Source organism: Delphinapterus leucas, chromosome 2 (genome assembly GCF_059928025.1).
Source record: "Delphinapterus leucas isolate spDelLeu-1000000601 "Yukka" chromosome 2, BTC_Dleu_Yukka2, whole genome shotgun sequence".
Taxonomy (NCBI): domain Eukaryota; kingdom Metazoa; phylum Chordata; class Mammalia; order Artiodactyla; family Monodontidae; genus Delphinapterus; species Delphinapterus leucas.
In genome coordinates this window covers 152,453,185-152,475,281 of record NC_143130.1, presented here as the reverse complement: position 1 = coordinate 152,475,281, position 22,097 = coordinate 152,453,185, and the positions used below count along the sequence as shown (strand labels likewise).

At 39.6% G+C, this 22,097-nt stretch overlaps 1 protein-coding gene across 11 annotated transcripts in view; it reads right to left on the bottom strand.

The window, feature by feature from the left end:
- PSEN1 (presenilin 1) overlaps positions 1-22,097 on the bottom strand; it is a 77,968-nt gene that overhangs the window by 54,634 nt on the left and 1,237 nt on the right. For 2 of the 11 annotated variants that reach the window (XM_022576633.2, XM_089906215.1), the window contains exon 2: positions 14,458-14,597. In XM_022576633.2, coding sequence (XP_022432341.1) covers positions 14,458-14,544 — 87 coding nt within the window. In that variant the 5' untranslated portion in view covers positions 14,545-14,597. Of the gene's footprint in view, positions 1-14,457; positions 14,598-14,689; positions 14,772-20,686; positions 20,778-21,640; positions 21,787-22,097 lie in introns of those variants that run through there. The other 9 variants (XM_089906209.1, XM_089906208.1, XM_022576634.3 and 6 more) reach the window with 9 other exon arrangements.

The following is a 22,097-nucleotide window of genomic DNA, read 5'->3' as shown; positions in this document are numbered from 1 at the left end:
ACTTCACCAAAGATATTAGGATGACAAGCACATTAAGAGATACTTAACATAATTATTCAGAGAAATGCAAACTAAAACCACAATAATATTAGTACCCACCCACTAGAATGGCTGAGAAACTGAAAAGACTGACTGTACCAAGGGCTGATGAGGATGTGGAGGAACTGGAACTCTCATATGCTGCTGATGCAAAATTATACAACCAATTTGGAAAACTGTTTGACAGTATCTTAAAAAACTACATATATACCTTCTACATTGGATCATGTTCTACTCTTAGGTATTTACTCAAAATAAATGAAAGAATTATGTCTATTCAAAGATCTGTACACAAACATCCACAACAGCCTTATTTGTAATAACCCAAAACCAGAAACAATGCAAATACCCATGAACAAGTGAAGGGATAAAAAAAAACAAAACAAACAAAAAAACCTGTGGTATATCTATATAATGGAATACAACACAGCAATAAAAAGGAACTACTGTCACATGCTATAAGACTGATGAATCTTGACTAGGAGTTATACTCAATGAAAAAGCCTCTCAAAAGAGTATGTACTGTATGATTTCATTTATATAAAATTCTACGAAATGAAAACTAGAATATAGTGACAAAAATCTTATCAGTGGTTCCCTGGGAATAGACAGCAGTTGGGGAGGGACAGGAGGGAGAGGTTACAAGAGAACATGAGGAAACTTTTAGGTGCAATGGTTATGTTCATTATTGTGACTGTGGTGGTGGTTTCCAGGGTACAAATGTATGTCAAAACTGATCAAAGTGTATACTTTAAATACATGCAGTTCACTGTGTGACAAATATACTTCAACAAAGCTGTTTTTTAAAAAGTGTTTTTCTAGGGACTTCCCTGGTGGTCCAGTGGGTAGGACTCCATGCTCCCAGTGCAGGGGAGCCTGGGTTTGATCCCCGGTTGAGGAACTAGATCCTGCACGCATGCTGCAACTAAGAGTCTGCATGCCACAACTAAGCAGCCCTCATGCTGCAACTAGGAGTCCTCATGCTGCAACTAGGAGTCCACATGCCACAACTAAAAGTCCACACATCACAACTAAAGGATCCTGCATGCTGCAGCTAGGACCCAGGGCAGCCAAAAAAAAAAAAAAATATATATATATATATTCATTCACTCATTTATTTATGGCTGCACTGGGTCTTGGTTGCTGCGCACAGGCTTTCTCTAGTTGTAGTGAGTGGGGGCTACTCTTCGTTGTGGTGTGAGGGTTTTTCATTGCTGTGGCTTCTCTTGTTGTAGAGCACGGGCTCTAGGGGCGTAGGATTCAGTAGTTGTGGCACGCGGGCTCAGCAGCTGTGGCTCATGGGCTCTAGAGCGCAGGCTCAGTAGTTGTGGTGCACAGGCTTAGATGCTCTGCAGCATGTGGGATCTTCCTGGACCAGGGCTTGAACCCGTGTCCCCTGCATTGGCAGGCAGATTCTTAACCACTGCACCACCAGGGAAGTCCCTAAATAAATAAATATATTTTTTTAAAAGTGAATGTTTAAGAAAAAAGTGTTTTTCTCAAAGAGGTGTGTAGAGCCTTTGAAAACTGTCACATTAGGAAGGTGACACTAGAACTACTGAGGGATTTCCAAAATGAAAAATCTTGGCTAAATATTAGAATGACGACTTAGCATTATTTTTAAGGCTAATTAAAAACAAACTTTTTACTATAGAAAAAGTTAAAGCAAATACTGTCAGAAGTGTATAATGAAGCCTCACGTGCACTTTACCAGCTTCAATTATTGTCATCTCATGGTTAATCTTATTCCATTTGTTTTCACACCCATTTGCCCCCAGTATTATTTTGAGGCAAACTCGGACGTATCATTTCCTTCATAAATATTTTAGTATATATTTCTAAAAGATAAGAACATAAAGGTCTCTTTGTGTGTGTGGCTTAGTAGCTCATTTCTTTCTTAATTAAAAAAAAAAACAACTTTATTTTTTAGAGCAGTTTTAGGTTCACGGCAAAACTTGGCAGAAAGTACGAAGAGTTCCCATACACCCTACACCCCTTGCCCCACACGGCCTTCCCCCATCAACATCCTACACTAAAGTGGTACATTTTACAACCAACAAATCTACACTGACACCTCATTATCACCCAAACTCCATAGTTAGCTTTAGGGTTCACTCTTGGTATTGTACATTATGTGGGTTTTGAAGAATGCATAATAAATGCATCTACCATAGTACCATACAGAATAGTTCCACGGTCCTAAAAATCCTCTGTTCTCTGCCTACTGATCCCTCACCTTCCCCCTATGCTCTGGCCACCAAGGATCTTTTTACAGCCTGCACAGTTCTGCCCTTAAAGGCTATATTTAAGATTCAGAAAAACCAGCGTTGTAGCCATTATAAATGATTTCATTTCAGTGGCAGAGGAAGGATTACTCACTGTATAAATGTTGTTAAGTTTCAGCGAGGGCAGGGTCCTATAGGAAGTGGCCAGCATGTGGGAAGTGAGTTCCTACGAAGCCACATTCCCCAGAGCTCCTACACCATTACGTCAGAGGCTTCATTTTAATTCTTTCTCCTTTCTCTCACTTCAGAACATGATGCGAGTACAGGTCGAGCCACTAAAGCATGTGGACCCTCAGGCAGGGATAGTTCTCAGGCAGCAAAAATTGTGGAGGTATTTTCAATAGAGCATAGGGCTTGCCCATTTTTTTAAAAAACCTTGTTTTCTGCCTGCCTGCCCCTGGTTTTTAGTTTTATTTCTGTAGTTAAAAGAAATATTATAAACAAAGGTTTATAAACTTTTCTTTTTTTTTTTTTTTTTTTTGCGGTACGCGGGCCCCTCACTGTTGTGGCCTCTCCCGTTGCGGAGCACAGGATCCGGACGCGCAGGCTCAGCGGCCATGGCTCACGGGCCCAGCCGCTCCGCGGCACGTGGGATCCTCCCGGACCGGGGCACGAACCCGCGTCCCCTGCATCGGCAGGCGGACTCTCAACCACTGCGCCACCAGGGAAGCCCGGTTTATAAACATTTTTAGAAGTTTTAAAAAGTGTTATCAACTTGTGTTTATAACATAGAAACTAAGTGTCCTTCCTAATCTCTGTTCCACAATATGAACATGGTGAGCAATCTGATGTACTTTCAGATACTTTTAAAGCCGTGTTCTGCAATTTGCTTTTGTCACTTAATGATATGTCAGATACCTTTCTATACCAACACTTGTAAATATACCTCAACTTAAACACTACAGTAATGGCACAGTAATAATGACAATTATGATAATAATTGCTAACATTTATTGACTATGTATGTGCAAGACACTCTAAGCACTTCAGATGAGTTGTCTCATTTAATCCTAATAAAACTCTGAGTTTATTAATATTCTAAACTTCATTAACAGATAAAGAAATCGACGCTCAGAGAGATCAGATAGTGTGCCAAAGATCCCAGAGTGATGAAGTTCTAGAGCAGAGATTCTAATTTGGACAGTTTAGCCAAAAGATCCTACTATTCGCCATTACCTTATACTACGGACTTGGTAAACCATAAGAAAAGCCTGAGGTTATCTCCCAATTCTCACTGTTACAAATGATGTTTCAATAAATATTCTTGTCTATATTTCCTGGCACTCTTATGGAAATGTTTTTATAGGACAAGTTTCTAGGAGTGGAAATGCCAGGTCACAAGGTATATGCCTTTTTAGATTTAATTGCCAAATTATCTCCAAAAGGCATGTATATGTAGTGGACTCACTTGAAAACTTGCCTCCAAATAAACACAAATTTAACTCCCGTGAACATCAAACGAGAATGCCTATTTCCCCACACTTTTAGTAGCAATGGGGATCAAGCCTTGCTCACTGATAGGTGAAAAATGAAAGGTTTTCATTTCTATGTCTCATTACTAGTAAGGTTGATCAACTAGTCTTTTCATATATTTATTACCATGTATATTTCTTCTTCCTCCTCCATATACATATATTGCTCGTATCCTTTGGTAATATTGTTTCTGAGTTGTTTATGTCCCTTTTGGCTTCATAAGAATTCTTCGTATATGAAGATATATCTGTCATTAGGCATTATAAGCCTTTGCCCAGTTTGTTTTTTGACTTTGTTCATGGCAGTTTTGCCACACTTCATTTTATAATTTTGTATTGCTGAATATGAACTTAGATGATTTTATAAGGAAAACAACTCATTTTTACATCTCAAATTCTAGTGTTTTTCAACACACACACATAGGTACATAGCTACAGTGAACATTCACAAATATTGCATCCTACTTTTTTCATCGAATATTATTTCATGTATACATTCCCATGTAATAAGTCCCATGTAAAAATTAACACTGTATTCCATTATGTTGATATAAATATATCTGCATATTATTTACTTAAAGATGGATATTTATTTATAAGAAAAACTATGAATCTTATAGGACTTTATACATATTGTTTGGATTTCCACAAATAGAACTGTGAGGCTCCTAAGCCCTGCACTGTAGGAAAAACTAGAAGAGGAGCTTAACTGAAGAACTGGCAAGTTATGTGGAAACTTGAAAATATTTATTAATCGTACGCAATATGTTTCCAACAGCAAGCAGAATTCCATCCAGCACCTGTCCAAGCTTTGTGATTACCCAGAGTTAGAGCTTTAACCATCACTCTGTCATCAAGGAAGGCTGTCATTTCCCTGAACAGTTGATATAACTGGTGAGAGATAATATTTAACATTTATGGTGCTGTTGTGTTAGGCTTGAGCCTAGAGTTGGTTTTTTTTTTAACAAACTATGAAGATCTGTGCCAAGGATTTCTGACTTTACTCTCATGCAAAAACAAGCATGTTCCTCTGGAGGTCACCAAGATTTTACGTTCTTCTTTCTCCTTATTTCATTTCAGCATAAATGGGAAAACAAATTCATTACCATAAACAGTACAGTAACATCATCATCCAAAGGCTGATTGAGCCCGTGGACCCGATTCAGCTTAAATTTAGATCACTCCTTTCATTTATTTTTTTTCTCCTCGAGGTCCCAAGTACTTAATCACCACTTTCAACAGCTTATAGGTTTGCATTCTGTTTAATTTTATAGGATTTCTCACACTTTAAAAAAGTGACCCACTATCATCTAGAAAATGAGGGGGTTAGTTCTGCCAGTTTATGATTTGCTAGTAACTTAATAAAGTTCTCTGCATTTAATATTTTGAATTCAGAAAAGATACTGCAGATGACCTTCTTTTATAAAGACCAGACACATTTTAATGTTGTAAATTTAGCAGCTGAAGGTAACGATTTACATGTCTTCTTCAGCAATTGCTTTACATAGAGAATTATTACTGACCTTTCAATGGATTACTACTTTAAGGCTTCTTTTTTAGTTAGCAAATGACTGATTTTTTTCTATTCTAAATCAAAAAGGCTGTTGACATTTATTTCCTTAAGGACTAGAAAATTTGGGTCAGAATAAACAAATATGAATTAAAACAGAGTATTCAATTTATAAATCTAACTGTTTTTCTCTAATGTCACTTTCTCTTTAATTCTTTATTCAAATATAGTGGTTCTCAAATTATGGCCCCTGGACCAGAAGCATTGGCATGATCTGGGAATTGATCAGAAATGCAAATTCTCTGGCCCCATCCCAGGCCTATAAAATCAGGAATTCTGGATTTGGGGCCAGAGAATTCGTACTAACAGTTCTTCCAGGGATTCCAATGCACACTAACGTTTGAAAGTCACTGCTGTAACATACATTTTATAAGGCTTAATTAACAATATAAATGAATTTTAGACTTATTTCAAAAAAATCACTTCTTTGTATCTTAGAAAAGCAAAAAGGTCTCAGCTAATCCACATAAAAGTTGTAAATCTACATCAAATCAAAACATGAACTATACCCATCAAAATTTTGCACCAGAAAATAAAACTTTACAAATTAATAGATATAGTAAAAGTAAACCAAAGGATGATGACAGATCACAAACTATAGAAAAAGGCCCAAATAATGTTCTTCTTAGAGCTACTTTAATATCTTACCTGCAAAATACATTTAGAAAACAAAGAACTTCCATTATTTTACAACTTATAAGCTTTGCCCTTTCTCAGAAATAGTTGTCATTAGTCAGTCGACCTTCCAGTCTCCAGTCCCTATAGACATAGCCAACCAACGGCAAAAACAAACATGAAGTCCATGCTAGCTTCTAGTTAGAGGTGGTGGGTAAACTAATGGAAAGTAGTAAAATTTTTGGTTGAATGCCATCTTAAGGAATCAGGACATGCACTCTTGAGGGAGAAATAAATAAAATGGATTCTCCACTTGGTTCTTGTGACATGCCAATGTGTGACAGCTGTTCTACTTAAAAACTGGAGCTCTGCCCCACATGGTGACAGCAGTGCAGATAATGACACGGTGGCAACAGCAGTGATGTGAGATGGCTACGGAAGTGTGTCCAGAGCACAGGGAGCCCAGAGCACCCTCTCACATGAAAGATGAAGTCCTTAAGCAACTGAGAAGATTCACTTCAGACTTCTATTTGCAGATAGAAAATTTTAAATTTTCTCTTGCTAACGTGAGAAAAAAACAAAAGCCGCTTTGTTCTTTTGCAGGGATATTTGTATTGAACTGGTTTAGAGATACTGGGTGATCAATAAACTCTAAAGTCAGCAGAGAAACACGAATGAAGTTCTGCCTTTTGGGATTTTACAGCCTAGATGGGGTCAACAACCATAAAAAAGTAAAAAATTCTAAAAAGTGAAAAGGTGAAAACGACGTAACTCCTCTCATCTGTTATTAGCAGGAATTAAGATTTTTATATGAGCTAGTTTTCTAGAAAATGAAAGCTTGCTTAAGGCGTAAGTCCAAAAACTCAATATTTTTAATGAAAAGTTTCTATAGTGCACTGTAAACATTTCAGTCTTTTAAAATGGAGACTGACAAACACAACTGAAGCTTTTATCAAGGGCATAATATAAACTCCAATTATCAAGACCCCAGGCTATCATGCTTTTTTAGTTTCTTTTACATCAGCTGCTCTAATTCTCCCACTACTGTTAGTCAGTCATCATGGACACCTTGAATGCTTCTCCCCTTTCCACAGATATTCCCCAGATAGCATATTGTCCTTTTGTGACCTTTCTTTACATTCAAAAAATTTCCCCTTTAAAAATACCTTTCTTTTTAAATTATGAGATAACTATATTATAGAACATGTGGAAAAAATAAAAGGGGAAAATCACCCATCTTTTCCTTGTCAGACTTTTCTGGTAGGGGTGTAAAACAATAACTGGAACAGTTGAACATTAGCTGGACTACACAGCAGTTTCCAGTATAGTTTACTTCAGTTCAGTCTGTCTTTATAGGATATGGAAAAGTATTTTTTGTATTCAGGGGTGTTGAATATCTTTCTTAATCTATTTTTAATTGAAAAAAAACCAAATAATTTTCGTTTTTGAAAGGAAAGGATAATTCACCTACTTAAAACATTTAAACTAGGCACCATCAACAAACTGAAGCCACAGATGGGAGAAAATATTTGAAAAGCATATAGCTAACATGAGATTAGCATCCCTCCTCCCCTCCAAAAATATACTTCTACAAAATCAGTAAGAAAAAGACAAATAACCAATTGAAAAATGGATAAAGATCATGAACAGGCAATTCACAAAAGAAGAAATGCAAATGGCCAATAAAAAAAAAAAAGCTCAACTTTATTAGAAATTTGGGAAATACAATTAAAATAACATAAGATAATATTTCAAACCCATCCAACCGGGCTTCCCTAGTGGCGCAGTGGTTAAGAATCCACCTGCCAATGCAGGGGACACTGGTTCGAGCCCTGGTCCGGGAAGATCCCACGTGCCGTGGAACAGCTAAACCCGCGCACCACAACTACTGAGCCTGCACTCTAGAGCCTATGAGCTACAACTACTGAGCCCACGTGCCACAACTACTGAAGCCTGCATGCCTAGAGCCCGTGCTCTGCAACGAGAAGCCACCGCAATAAGCTGCGCACCTCAACAAAGAGTAGCCCCCACTCTCCGCAACTAGAGAAAGCCCACATGCAGCAACGAAGACCCAACGCAGCCAAAATTAAATAAACACATAAATAAATTTATTTTAAAAAAAAACCCATCCAACCGACACATAATAAGTCAGACAATATCAAGAACTGGCAAGGATGGGCTTCCCTGGTGGCGCAGTGGTTGAAGGTCCGCCTGCCGATGCGGGGGACACGGGTTCGTGCCCCGGTCCGGGAGGATCCCGCATGCCGCGGAGCGGCTGGGCCCGTGGGCCATGGCCGTTGAGCCTGCGCGTCCGGAGCCTGTGCTCCGAGACGGGAGGGGCCACAGCAGTGAGGGGCCCGCGTAACGCAAAAAAAAAAAAAAAAAAGAACTGGCAAGGATGTAAAAGAATGCAAACAGCCATACACTCTTGACGTGTAACCACTTTGGAGAGCATACTGGCAATCTCAAATATAGTTTAAGATCATTATACCCAATCGCAGCAATGATCCTTGAGAAACTCACACATGTGCAGAAGGATTCATGAATTAGAATGTCACTGTAACACTGTTGGTTACTGTGAAAATTGGAAACTACCAAATATTTATAAACAGAATAGATTTTAATATATTCACAAAATAAAATGAATGAACTAGAGATACATGCACCTATATATAAATTCCCAAAACATGTGTCTTCTGCAGCATACACCTACATATATAAATTTCAAAAATGTGGGAAGGGCTTCCCTGGTGGCACAGTGGTTAAGAATCTGCCTGCCAATGCAGGGGACACAGGTTCAACCCCTGGTCTGGGAAGATCCCACATGCCACGGAGCAACCAAGCCTGTGCACCACAACTGCTGAGCCTGTGCTCTAGAGCCCGTGCTCCACAAGAAGAGAAGCCACCAAAACGAGAAGTCAGCGCACCGCAATGAAGAGTAGCCCCTGCTCGCCACAACTAGAGAAAGCCCACGTGCAGCAACGAAGACCCAACACAGCCAAAAATAAATTAATTAAAAAAGAAAGTGGGAACTTTCTTGTACAACTTTTACACACACACACTCTATATAAAGCTTTAAAACATGCAAAGTAATATTATATAATATTCAATATTGTTTATGTTCATAAATATTTATAGTAAGCATGACAAACTCCAAATTCAGGATAGTTACTACTATCCTGGGAGAAGAAGGGGAATGTGGGAGAGGTGCTTCAATTTTATCTGTAATTTCTTTTGTATAACTAGACTATCTTTCCAAATTAAATGCAAAATTTTGTCTTGTTTGGTTACGATTTCATTTAGTGTACAATCAATATATAACAGGAACAGAAAAAACTTAGTAAAAAAAAGTACACACAGCAAATAAAACAATATGCTATACAGTAGAGTTCCCTGTGCTATATATATAACTGTATAGCACGGAGAACTCTGCTCAGTATTTTGTAATAACCTAAATGGGAAAAGAATTTGAAAAAGAAGATATACATGTATATGCATAACTGAATCACTTTGCCATACACCTGAAACTAACACAACATTGTTAATCAACTATACTCCAATATAAAATAAAAGTTAAAAAAGAAAAAAAAAGGAAGAAATCAAAATGATGATTGTCTATGGTGGGTAGGAACTGACTATAATGGGCCACAAAAGTACTTTCTGAGGTAATGTAAATGTTTTATAACTCGATTGTCATATTGGTTATACAGGTACACGTATTTTTAAAAATCCATTGAATTATACATTTCGGATCTACATATTTCACTATTTATAAATTTTACCTCAACAACAAAATGATGCAATTAAAAAAAAAGACAATATGTTAAAGTTTAATAAAGTTGGGTGGCAGGTACATGGGTGCTCATTATATTATTTGCCACATTTTCTCTATATGCTTAAAATATTATGTAATAAAAAGTTAAGAAATAAATATTCGGATTAAAAGAAGCCCACTATTTTTCAGCTCTCTAATCTCATAAACTTCAAATCCCTTCACTGTGAATGAGATTATCTATAGCAGCCTACAAAAGGAAAACCTATTTTCTGGGCTAAGGCTGCCCTGACTGTATCTGCTAAGGGTTGAAGAATAAAGCCACCGGCAACATTTGACCTTTGGAAAGAGAAAAATACTTTAAATGTTATCTTCTACTTAACACTAACAATATATCATGTAACAATACTTGAAGTTACACAAGAAAAGTCATCTAATTGAGTACGATTTGGTTAATCAGATCCAAAATGGTTTCAATTTCATTATACTTCTTACAGGGTAACCAACTTGATCCTATTTTCTCAGGACTGCCCCAGTTTTAAAACTGAAAGTCTTGCCTTCCAGGAACCTCTCAGTCTCAGGCACACTGGGGCAGCTGGCCACCCTAACTTCTGGTCACAACAAAGCTTCTGGAAGAGAATTTATTTAGCAAATCAGCTAATTTTACAGATGGGAAAAATGAGGTACTAAGAAATTAGCTGAATTAAACCAAACTTACACATAGCTACTTCAAATTACAAGTGGATCAAACTTAGTTCTTCCTTCTGAGGAACCTGTTTACATCTCATTCAGCCACAAGCCCTAAATGCCAATTCATCAGTGTTCTTGGACAATTCTGAATACCCAGTTAACCTCTCACTTCTTTCCCAAACTCAAAGCATTGCCCCATGATATGAATTCAAGACTTGGGATGCTCCTGACTTTGGAGGGAGATACTGAGTAGAGGAAAGGAACAGAGGCTCCACTTCTTTACACTGATCTTTACCTAGTCTGTAGGGAAGATATTCACTCTCCTTCTGGTTTCAAAAATATTTTTAAATGAATTTTCTTTTTGTAATATCTACTGCAAAATAGCATGTTTGAGTACTCTAGAATATAGAGTCATACAGATAAGCACTTCACTAGAGTAGCTATTCAAAGGAGGGGAAGACAGAGGAAAAAGGAAAATCTGCTCATTTATGATAAACATCCCCAAAATGCCAGGCCCTAAAGCTACATAATGTTTGTCACAGCACCTAGCACAGAGTCCAACACACTGAAGACATTCAACATGAGAGTTTCCTCTCCTGAGTAGTGTGGAAAGATTCACACTTTCCACATCTGTCAATTTCCTTTTAATTCCTCTAAACTAGTCCTGAGCAAATAAAGAAGAAATAAGCCTGATAAGGACTTTTTGTGCCTTTAGAGGCTTGTCTTCCGGGTACTTGTATTTAACAACTCCACTATCCAACAGCAGAAATAAAAGAGCTGCTTTCAATTAATCTGCAAAAACAGTCTTCTATGTCCAATTTAAATCTGGACCTACCCCCATTTTTTCATAACCAACCAGAGCATATACTTAAACAATGGCTTCTTTATAGCTAAAAAACATAACGATGAGATTCTTTTCCTCGTTCTTTGGGGTTTTTTAAAGTACGTTAGTGCAAAATGAATAGACTTCGTATTTTTCTTCCCCAGCATTTTTTCATACAATGTCTCTTTTCAGTATTACAACATTTTTCTGGGGTATGAGACCGTTGGAAGAACAGAAGAAATACTGGAGCGAGTTTGGGATTAGAAAGCACAGTTTTAAGTTCCAGGTCTGTTATTTAACTTTCTATGTGGTCTTGGACAAGCATTTTAACTGTAAAATGGCAATAATACCTATCTTGTGGTAACTGGAAAATATAAGAATGCATGCATGAGATCTTCATAAGCTACAGAAGATATTTTTAAGGAGATAAAAGATAAACTCAATTAACATCACATTATCAACAGCAGAGGCAAAAGTAAACAAATAAATTAGGCCTGATTTTCTGGACAACGGTGCCCTAATAGATCTGGAAGGTACCACTGAGAACACAACTTGCTAAGACTTGCTAAAATTAGACCATGAACACATGCAATTAACAATAACAATCCTACATCATTTGTACCTCCTCTAGAGCTACCCTTTTTTCAATTTATCAGTCACTGAGGTGTTAAAAAAAAAGGCAGTAAAAAATACCAGGAAAGCCCCACAAAACCTGAGTGTGAGGGATATAAACAATATTACACCAACAGTGGAGAGCTTCCTATGTGCCAAGCACTGTTCTTTGAGGGAAGCAGGTAAGCAAATCATATCTAACTACACAGTATGTTAGGAACACTGGTAAGTGCTACGCGCAAGTAAAGCCAAGGAAGGGTACAGGGAGTGCCGGGTGGCAGGGAAGGAAGGCATGGCCTCACTGATAAGGTGACTCAGGAGGTGGCCTGAAGGAACTGAAGAGACCCAGGGAGAAGAGTGGGAGGAGAACCCAGGGCCCAGAGGAAGCAGTGAGGGAGGGGGAAGATGGTGAGAGACAACAGAGGGTGGGGGAGGGGACAGTTTAAACCTCAGAGACTAGATTTTATTCTGAGATGAGATGTCTTTGGAGGGTTTGGGGCAGATGAGTGACATTTAACTTCTTAGCTGTTGAATCTTTTGTTCAAAGGGATCCACAGAAGATCAATATGTACAACAGATAAACTAGGAGATGCTCTGGTTAAGGAAGGGGCACCCAGAGACCTACGTCAACTGTTCCCACTTTTCCCCTCTCTTCTCTGAAGTAACAGTTTGAAAATGAGTACAAAGTCTGTAGCATCCAAACTTTCACAGCCTGTACCCCAAGAACTTTATAATCCTGCCCAGCCTATCTTTTCAAAAGTCCATTCCTGGGGAACAGCAAAAAGGAGTAAGTCAAGCTGCTGACACACAGCAGAGGAGCAGGAGTGCTGTCAGAAAAATCAGTCCTTCGTACCACTGCTTGTTAAACACCCGCCCAGGCACCAGACTCGACAGCCCCTCTTCCCTCCCCCAACCCCTCAGGTGTTCTCTTTCAGGGCGTCCCTTGAAATTCATTTTAACTTGATTTCACTTGTTTAAAAATGCTCTAGCAATACAGTGTCATCTGCCTCTGCTGACGTATCTCCAGATAGAGTCCCCTGTCAATTGATATGGTAGGAAAATTCTTCCTCCACTAGTGTTATTTCTTCTCTCAGTAATGACTTCCCAGTTTGCTCTATTCTAATCCTACGCACCCATCAAAGTTTACTTTGTGAAGCCCTCCTCCCACGTTTTGACCCTGAATTGGAATCCTAAATCTTTGGAGTGTGAAGGGAACTTCCAGGCCACTTAGTGCTCTAGTTCATGGCTCATTCCACGAACTAACCCTCTGCAGATCTGGCTGGTAGTCTTCCAGCCTCCGTAACTGCTTTTAGTGACATGCACACACTAGCCCACAAGGCAGCCTACGCTCTTTCAGACGTAAAGTCCTTGTGAGGAAATTTCTTTTTACTGATCCAGAACCTGTTTCCTTCTATCACTGGTTCTGCCCTCTGGTTCTAATAGAGGAAAGTATGCCCTCTGCCCCCCATCCCCTGCATCCAGCATAGCTTACAGTTGGCCTTGTGGCTTTCCCCATTCTGACTCCACCTCTAAAAATGCGGCTGATGCCCCAGCCATCTCACAAGCCATTTGTGGACTGCCTTCAACCTGTAATGGTTAGCTAACAGAGTGGCAGGCAGCTCTGGTCTGTGTGTATAGCCAGTGAAGTGTCTGTGTCCCATGCCACTGACTACACCCCCTTTCCTGATTCTCTCCTTTGACCTATCCTAGGACTTCTACCCTTAGCCCTGCATTCATCATTCAGTCAATGAGCATTTACTGAGCACTGTCAAGAACCAGGCTAGGGTCTTCCCTGGTGGCACAGTGGTTAAGAATCCGCCTGCCAATGCAGGCGACACGGGTGCAAGCCCTGATCCAGGAAGATCCCACATGCTACAGAGCAACTAAGCCCGTGCACCACAACTACTGAGCCTGTGCTCTAGAGCCCACACACTACAACTACTGAAGCCCGTGCGCCTTAGAGCCTGTGAGCCATAACTACTGAGCCTGTGCTCCAGAGCCCGTGTGCTGCAACTACTAAGCCCGTGTGCTGCAACTACTGAAGCCCAGACACCTCGAGCCTGTGTTCCGCAACAAGAGAAGCCACCGCAATCAGAAGCCCGTGCACTGCACGAAGAGTAGCCCCCGCTTGCCACAACTAGAGAAAGCCTGCATGCAGCAAGGACGACCCAACATAGCCAAATATACATTAAAAAAAGAAAAAAAATTAAGAAAGAAAAAAAAATGAAAGAACCAGGCTAGGCACTGAAAAACTAAAAGTAAATAAAATGTACTCAGCTCATAGAAGAATAAGAGCAAGCTAGGTAAAATAATAAATAGCCGGGGAAGTTGGAAAAGGCCTCAGAGGAGGAGGTGATGCCTGAGCCAGGGAGGAACTGTATCAACACCCAAGTCTCACACAGCCTTGTGTCCCCTGCACCAAATGGTACAATGCTTTCCCTTATTTGAAGTTCAGCAAATATGTAAATTTGATAAAGTAGAGAAAGCCTGCTCAGCCCCCTGAGCCTCTCCTGGAGGCGAGGGAGGGTGGTCACTGAATCCACAGTCTGATAGGGCAGTTGTAGAGGTTGACACTGTACCTGGCTACGTACAGTATTGCTCAGGTGGTTGTCCTCGGACATCTGTGCATTCTGGAAGTAGGACAAGGGTGCAGGTAACTCTGTCATTGGAGCAACTGTACAGAAATACTTTTTCACAGAAAACAGAGCCTCTTGGGGTTCTGAAAAGGGAAAAAGAAAACAGTCTTTTGTGCATTACAGTTATACTTTTATTTTGAAACACTTTCATAAGTTACTTTCACCAAAAACAAACCTTTCTTTCATGTGTTATCCTCCAGGCCAAGCTTTCTAAGGACCTCACAGGCTCCTGTCACTTGCAGGCTCCTGGATTAGGTCTGAAATAGGATTTTACTGGGTTACCCAGAGTTGGTCAAATCCTAGTAAACCCATTCACACCAATTAAATACTTATAAGACTAATTTGTAAACCAGTAATGTATTAATTTGCCAGGACCTTCAACTGACCAACTTTTGTCACTCAAGATACCTCTTGGTAATGAGTAGATCTACTTGAGAAACCAAATATTTTCAATCAGAATGATATCTAATGATTTCAGATCTAGAGCAAAGGGAGCTAAATGATCTTAAAGAATGTTCTCATCAACATCCCTCTTCCAATCCAACCTAATTTACATCACCATAAAATTATTTGTCTAGTGCTTTTAATTTTGCAAAATTTCTTTTTATCATCTCATTTTTTTTCTTTACCACAATGACCCAAGACAGGGTAAACAGGTAACATATCTATTTTACAAAAGCAAAAGGGCACCCAAGTTGAGTGACTTGCTTAAAAGCACACAACTGGGCAGACCAGGACCAAAATCGCAGACTCCTAACTCCCAGCCTCTACTCTGCATCCTGGCACAGCCTTGCTTACACACATCATCATTCTGTCTCCCACACTTCAGCCTCCTGGGGGCCACATTCTCATTTGCCTGTCTACCTGAATTTCCATCAGCCGATTCCTTATGACTTCAACTATCCTTTTCATTGAAAGTCTTCAGAAATATAGAAGGAAAAAAATCTGTTCGCATACCTAAGCAGTATTCTAATTCACTTATAGTATCCAAAACATTACCATGTACATATTTACATGAAAGCATTTTGTTAATGTCTTGTTTCATTTTTACTTTTAACTTCAGGAACTTCTACACTCTAAATATTCTTTCTTATTCTAATGATTTTTTCATCAAAAACACATAAAGCAACTTTTTCCTCTAGTAAAGGTATTGACTTCCAATTAACCTTTAATGACCTATATTTGGATCATTCGAATCATGACAAATTCTTAATCAAGGTATGCTTTCCCTTTTATCCTACATACTTTTTTTTATTTTTGGCCACGCCATGCGGCATGCAGGATCTTAATTGCTCCACCAGGGATCAAACTCCCACTCCCTGTGGTGGAAGCTCAGAGTCTTAACCACCGGACTGCCAGAGAAGTCCCTATCCTACATGCTTTTAAATACCGTGCCTGGGACTTCCCTGGTAACACAGTGGTTAAGACTCCGCGCTCCACAGGGGGCCCATGTTTGATCCCTGGTCAGGGAACTAGATCCCACATGCATGCTGCAGCTAAGAGTTTGCATGTCACAACTAAAGAGCCGGGTGAGCCGCAACTAAGGAGCCCATCAGCCACAACTAAGGAGCCCGCCTGCTGCAACTAAGACCCAGCACAACCAAATAAATAAATATTTAAATAATAATAATAATAAAATAAATAAATACTGTGCCTACCTTTCTCCTCCCCTCCAACTTCAGCCCATAGTTAGCTGGTATGAGATCAGAGGATTGCTAATTAATATTAACTAAACATGATGTACTTATGCAATTCTGTTTTAAATATATAATATTAATTTGTTTTAAAAATAAAATGAATTAAAATTAAGAATAGATTCAATAGTTACTTTTATGGGGGTTAATCACTGGAAGGGGGTACACAAGAAGCTTCTGGGGGCATTGGTAATGCTTTGTTTCTTGATCTGGGTGCTAGTTACACAGAGGTTTCAGTCTGTGAAAATTCACTGAGTTGTACACCTACGATCTGTGCACATTCCTATATACTTCAATTAAAAAAGTCAAATAGATTTTTGTGGGTGTAAACGTATATTTAGGGTTTGGCAATATGTATGTTAGCTTACCCAAAAGGGAGGTGTATTCCAATAGAACAGTTATATTTTCAAAGTATTGAAAGTAAATGTCCTGACCTATGCTTCTATATTTTTAAAAGTTGGCTATCTAATTGAAAATTTAACATTAATGTAGCATTAATGATCAACAACACAGCACATATTATTCCCTTCTTTTTCACAAAAACATTTAGTACAGCACCTACTACCTCAGCTAATGCAGAAATGCCACAGGACGGCAAACAGAAAAAGGTGCAACTGGTTACCTCCACTGGCTGCTCTGAAGACTACACCACGTCATTTAAAGTACAGCTCTATTACAAAAAAACCCTTAGAAATCTGTCACTGATATTCTCATACAATCCCTCAGAAACAAAACCAAGTAAGCAAGACAGTGTTAGCCAAATGAAACAAGCAAAAGGCAAGAAAAGGCTCTGCAGGCAAAAATAAATAAAAAGTAAATAAAATGTAGTACATTTACAGGTACAATATGAGCAGAAGAAAAGTGATTGTTCATTCACTAAACAGGAGTTTACTGGCTGTCTACTTATATCAAAACTCAAAGACAGACATTGAGAGGATTTAATTAATTATGTTCACTTTACCCATTTTACAGATAAAAACAACGTGGCACACAGAAGTTCATGAACGTGCCCAAAGTCACATTCAGTAAGCAAAGGAGCAAAGCAAAGGTTCACGTATTACACTACTTTGCCTCTATATAAAATTTCATCCCTGCCGTCTAGGAGTTTATAACAGTGAGCATTAAGACACACTGAGCTGATTTTTATTACTAGTAAAACTATTGCTTTGACATAAATGAGATCTTAAAAAAAAAAAAGTAGTAAATGAGATCTTAAACTTCAATAACTGGTCTAACTAGAAATTAAAAACTAGTGCCAGGGCTTTCCTGGTGGCGCAGTGGTTGGGAATCCACCTGCCAATTCAGGGGACACGGGTTCGAGCCCTGGTCTAGGATGATCCCACATGCCGCCGAGCAACTAAGCCCATGCGCCACAGCTACTGAGCCTGTGCTCAGAGCCCGCGAGCCACAACTACTGAGCCTGGGCACCACAACTACTGAAGCCCGTGCTCTACAACAAGAGAAGCCATCGCAATGAGAAGCCTGCACATGGCAACGAAGAGTAGCCCCCGCTCGCCACAACCAGAGAAAAGCCCGTGTGCAGCAATGAAGACACAACACAGCCAAAAATAAAATAAATAAAATAAAATAAATTTATTAAAGAAAAAAAACTAGTTTCAAAAGCATTCCCAATATAACAGTCCTGGTACTTCTTTTTTTTTTTTTTAAAGATAAGCTATAATGAGAATCTGGTCATTTTAATTTAAGTGGTTCCCATTATTAATCTTATGCTTATAGGATCTGTCCAACTATTAAAAGAAATCACACAAACTGATTATCATACTGGAGCTTTCTCAGACGAATCTTGTAAGAATCATCTATAATACAGTAGTCACTTTAACATATTCCAATACTACAGTCGACCCAGACTGAACCAACTGCATATCAAAAATATTTGAAAAAAATTCCAAAATTAAGTAAAACCTAATTTGCTTGGGCCAGCAAATAATTACAATAGTATTTACATTGTATTTACAACTATATACATACCATTTCATTGTATTAGGTATTATAAGTAATCTAGAGATGATTTAAAGTATACAGGAGGATGTGTGTAGACTACATGCAAATACTATGCCATTTTATATAAGGGACTTGAGCATCTGAGGATTTTGGTGCCCATGGGGGTGGGGGGGGGTGGGAGTCCTGAAACCACTTCTCCTCCACCCCTACCCCCTCAACCACAAGGGACGACTGTATTTAAAAGACACATCTGTATTTACATGTAAAACACTAAGGCTCAGGCAAGGTGAAAGAATCTGTCAGTGTACAACTATGAGGCAAGTAACACCAGTTCCAGAACCCAGATCTTCTGATGCCCAGCCCAGGTGTTTGCCAGTTCAACAGGAGAAAGCTCATGCCTCCACTGATGTGTTGAAGATCACAATGCTGCAGGGTGACTCTCCCTGGAAGAGCTGCTCTTTACATGGAGTTCAGTAGGAAGCAAAGGTAGGCAACAGGGTTAGCTAGGTCTTCAGTCAGGTCTGGTGAACAGACAATCATTGTTGGTACAAAGAAAGGGGCAGGCAAAGCTGGATTTGACTCTGGTCCAGTAACAGCTGAAAACAATTGATGACTGCACGGAGAAAGCCAACGACCCACTGTTCCCGGACCCACTGTTCCCGCAGCGCGGCAAAAGACACCAGTGGGCTTTGTAACATTCTTAACAGTGCCCTGAGAGCAAGAAAAGACAGTTGTTGGGAAGTGAGGATCTTTCGTGTGACCTGGATTGCATAGGGAGTGGGAGTAGGAATGTAAGTAGATTTTGGTGTTTTCTCTCTCTGGCCAACTGCTAAAGATTTTCTGAGACTGATACAGCACAACACTCGAATTCACTGCCATCCATTCCTTTTTTCTCAAGACACTTGCTCAATCAGACAAAAGGAAAAAAAAATCCTTCTCTGATGGGCAACTACAATTTCTTTTTATTGTATACAAAGACTAAAAAAAAGCTCCAAGAGAATACAAATAATCTCGAAGTTCAGATGTGCTGAACAGAAAAGTCTGTCTAGCCAGAAAACCTATCCATCAGCACTTCGAAAAGTATCACAGGAGCAGTGTTTAAAATCCCAAAAAGGAGCTTATTAAAAATTCCATTTAAGGAAACACCAACAGAAAAGTACATTTCTGTCTCTCACTACATCCCAAGGTAGCAATTTTTTTTTCTTTTGGTCATGCCACGCGGCATGTGGGATCTTAGTTCGCTGATCAGGGATTGAACCCGTGCCCCCTGCACTGGAAGTGCGGAGTCTTAACCGTTGGACTGCCAGGGAAGCCCATCCAAGGTAACAAATTAAAATAAATAAAAATAACTTGAAATTAATTTAAAACTTCAGGAATACAGCCTAGAAAGACCCTCAGAATTTTAAGAGGCCAGGAGCAAATAATTTCCCCAGCCCTACAAGAGGCTTTGTGAAAGTGGTAGGCTCTAAAAAGAGCAAGGATAGTGATACATCCTATTTGGTGATTTTTTTTCCCTCCTTCCTTCCCACTCTACTTCTGTGAACCATCTGTGGTAGGTTAGATTATTATTCAGCAAATATTCACTCCCTCCCCCAGCATCCCCAAGGGAGGAATACTTCTCTCCAGTGATGTTGAGCTTGGCTCTGTGACTTGCTTTGGCCTCAAGGTAGGTGCAGTCTACTACCCACTCCAGGCCTTTGGGCACAATCTTATGACTTGCTTTGGTTGATGGGATTTTGGCAGATGTGGCACAGACAGTTAAACTGTGCTTGTGCAGGTAGCCTTGCCTTCTGTACTTCTGCTGTTCCCTCATGAAGAACTTACTTTGGGTGGCCACTGCCCCTTCAGTCTGGGCCCCAGAACAAGACAAGAAAAGCAGAATTGTCTTAGCTGTCCCCTTTAAGCAGAGCGAGAGCTAATGCTCTAAGGCAGCGGTCCACAACCTTTTTGGCACCAGGGACCGGTTTCGTGGAAGACAACTTTTCCAAGGACCGGGGGTGGGGGGATGGTTTCAAGATGGTTCAAGCGCATTACATTTATTGTGCACTTTATTTCTATATAATGAAATAATTATACAACTGACCATAATGCAGAATCAGTGAGAGCCCTGAGCCCGTTTTCCTGCAACTAGATGGTCCCATCTGAGGGTGATGGGAGACAGTGAAACCCAAAGAGTGTTGCTTATCCTTTCACTTTTTTCAGGAGCTTTTGGATTTGAGAATTGTGGATATGGGACCATGGCTCTGTATTATTATAGATTCTTTTCCCCCCCAAATTTAATTTCTACATGGAAGATATAATTACCCTGAGTCATTGTATCAAATTTGTTGTGGAAATGGGTAGAACACAACTAATCTTTAATGAAGAAAATGACTATTCACACCTAATTAATTCGTAAATCACTGACTATACTCAGCAATACTTGCATTCTCTCATTTGCTTTAGATCAACTTAAGGAACTGTACAAGGCATTGTGAAAACCAAATATTAATACCCTTTAATCAACAAACACTTACTGGGTTTCTTCTACATAACCATACACTGTGATAGGTACCAGGGGTGCCAGTGAATCAGACGATGCTTCTGTTCACCTAAGGAGCTTACTATCTAGAGGGGAAGACAGACAAGTATGTTTTTACATTAATTACATGTTGAAATAAAAATATTTTAAATGTATTGGGTTATATAAAATATATCATTCAAGTTAATTTTACCTATTTCTATCTGAAAAATTTTTGCTCATTAGAAAATGTAAAATTAACCTTTGTAGCTCACATTATGTTTCTAATGGACAGTACTGCTCTAAAGCTTCAGGTTTTCTCTCCTACAAACAGGCTTAATACTGAAAATCCCTGACAACCTTTTCCTTCCTGAAGCTTCCCTCCCTTCCTCAGTTTTTATGACACTGCACTATGGAGGTTCTCCTCCCACCACTCATTCCCCTCAGCTGGTTCCTCATCCTCTTTCACCCCCCCATTATAAGTGTTCCTAAGGCTCTGCCTGGGCTTCCTTGTCCCCCCTCTTTCCTTAGGCATCTCCTCCACTGCTCCAACATCAACTGCTAAGTCTATTTAAGTGACCCATGTTTACAGCTCCAGGCCTGTCCATGGGATATTTAACTGCTGGCACTTCAAAAGTGAGACTTCCAAACTGTTTCCTCATCATCTTCCTCTCTAGACTAGTTCTTTGCCTCTAACTTCCTTATTTCTGTAATCGTCTCCCCCATTCTCTAAACTTAAAGCGTCCTAGTCAACTTTACACTTTACTCCTTGCGCCTCAATTGGCTGTTATGTCCTCTTCATGATGATACTCTTCCTTTCTAAGCTTCTGCCACCATCAAAGGTCAACTTTTCATTATATCTCACCCGGATTATGCAAAAGTCACCTAAAATCTCTTATCCATTCTAGCCCCCACGTACCTAAAGCAAAGTTCTTATCACAAAACTTATGAAAAGCAAAGCTCAAAACACCTTCCAAATCTGCCTGGCATCTATCACATGAAGGAGAGGCAGTATTAGCGGGCTCTGAAAGGTTTTTCAGAGTACATCCAAAAGAAGTCTCTCCCTGCAATCTGATGTAACAGTAGTGGGATAGCAGGAGCAGAGGCAACCTGGATCTGAGAGGGAAGAGGACCACATTAGCCTTGCTGACAAATGTTATATCTTTCCTGCTAGAATGATTCTCAGAGACCAACTCCAATCCTCCAGTTCTCCCCAAATGGAAATTCACGCAGCAGTCTAGGACTAGGGGCAGCCATTAACTTAAAATTCAGCACTAGATCATATCCATTCAGAGGAAAGTATGCCCAGAATTGTGGTAACTATCTACCCAAGGACGAGGAGTAGACGAATGGAAAAGCTGATGATCGATGCCGCTTCTATCATCTACTTTACTTTGGGGAAGGCGGGTAGAGGTGAGGGAATCCAT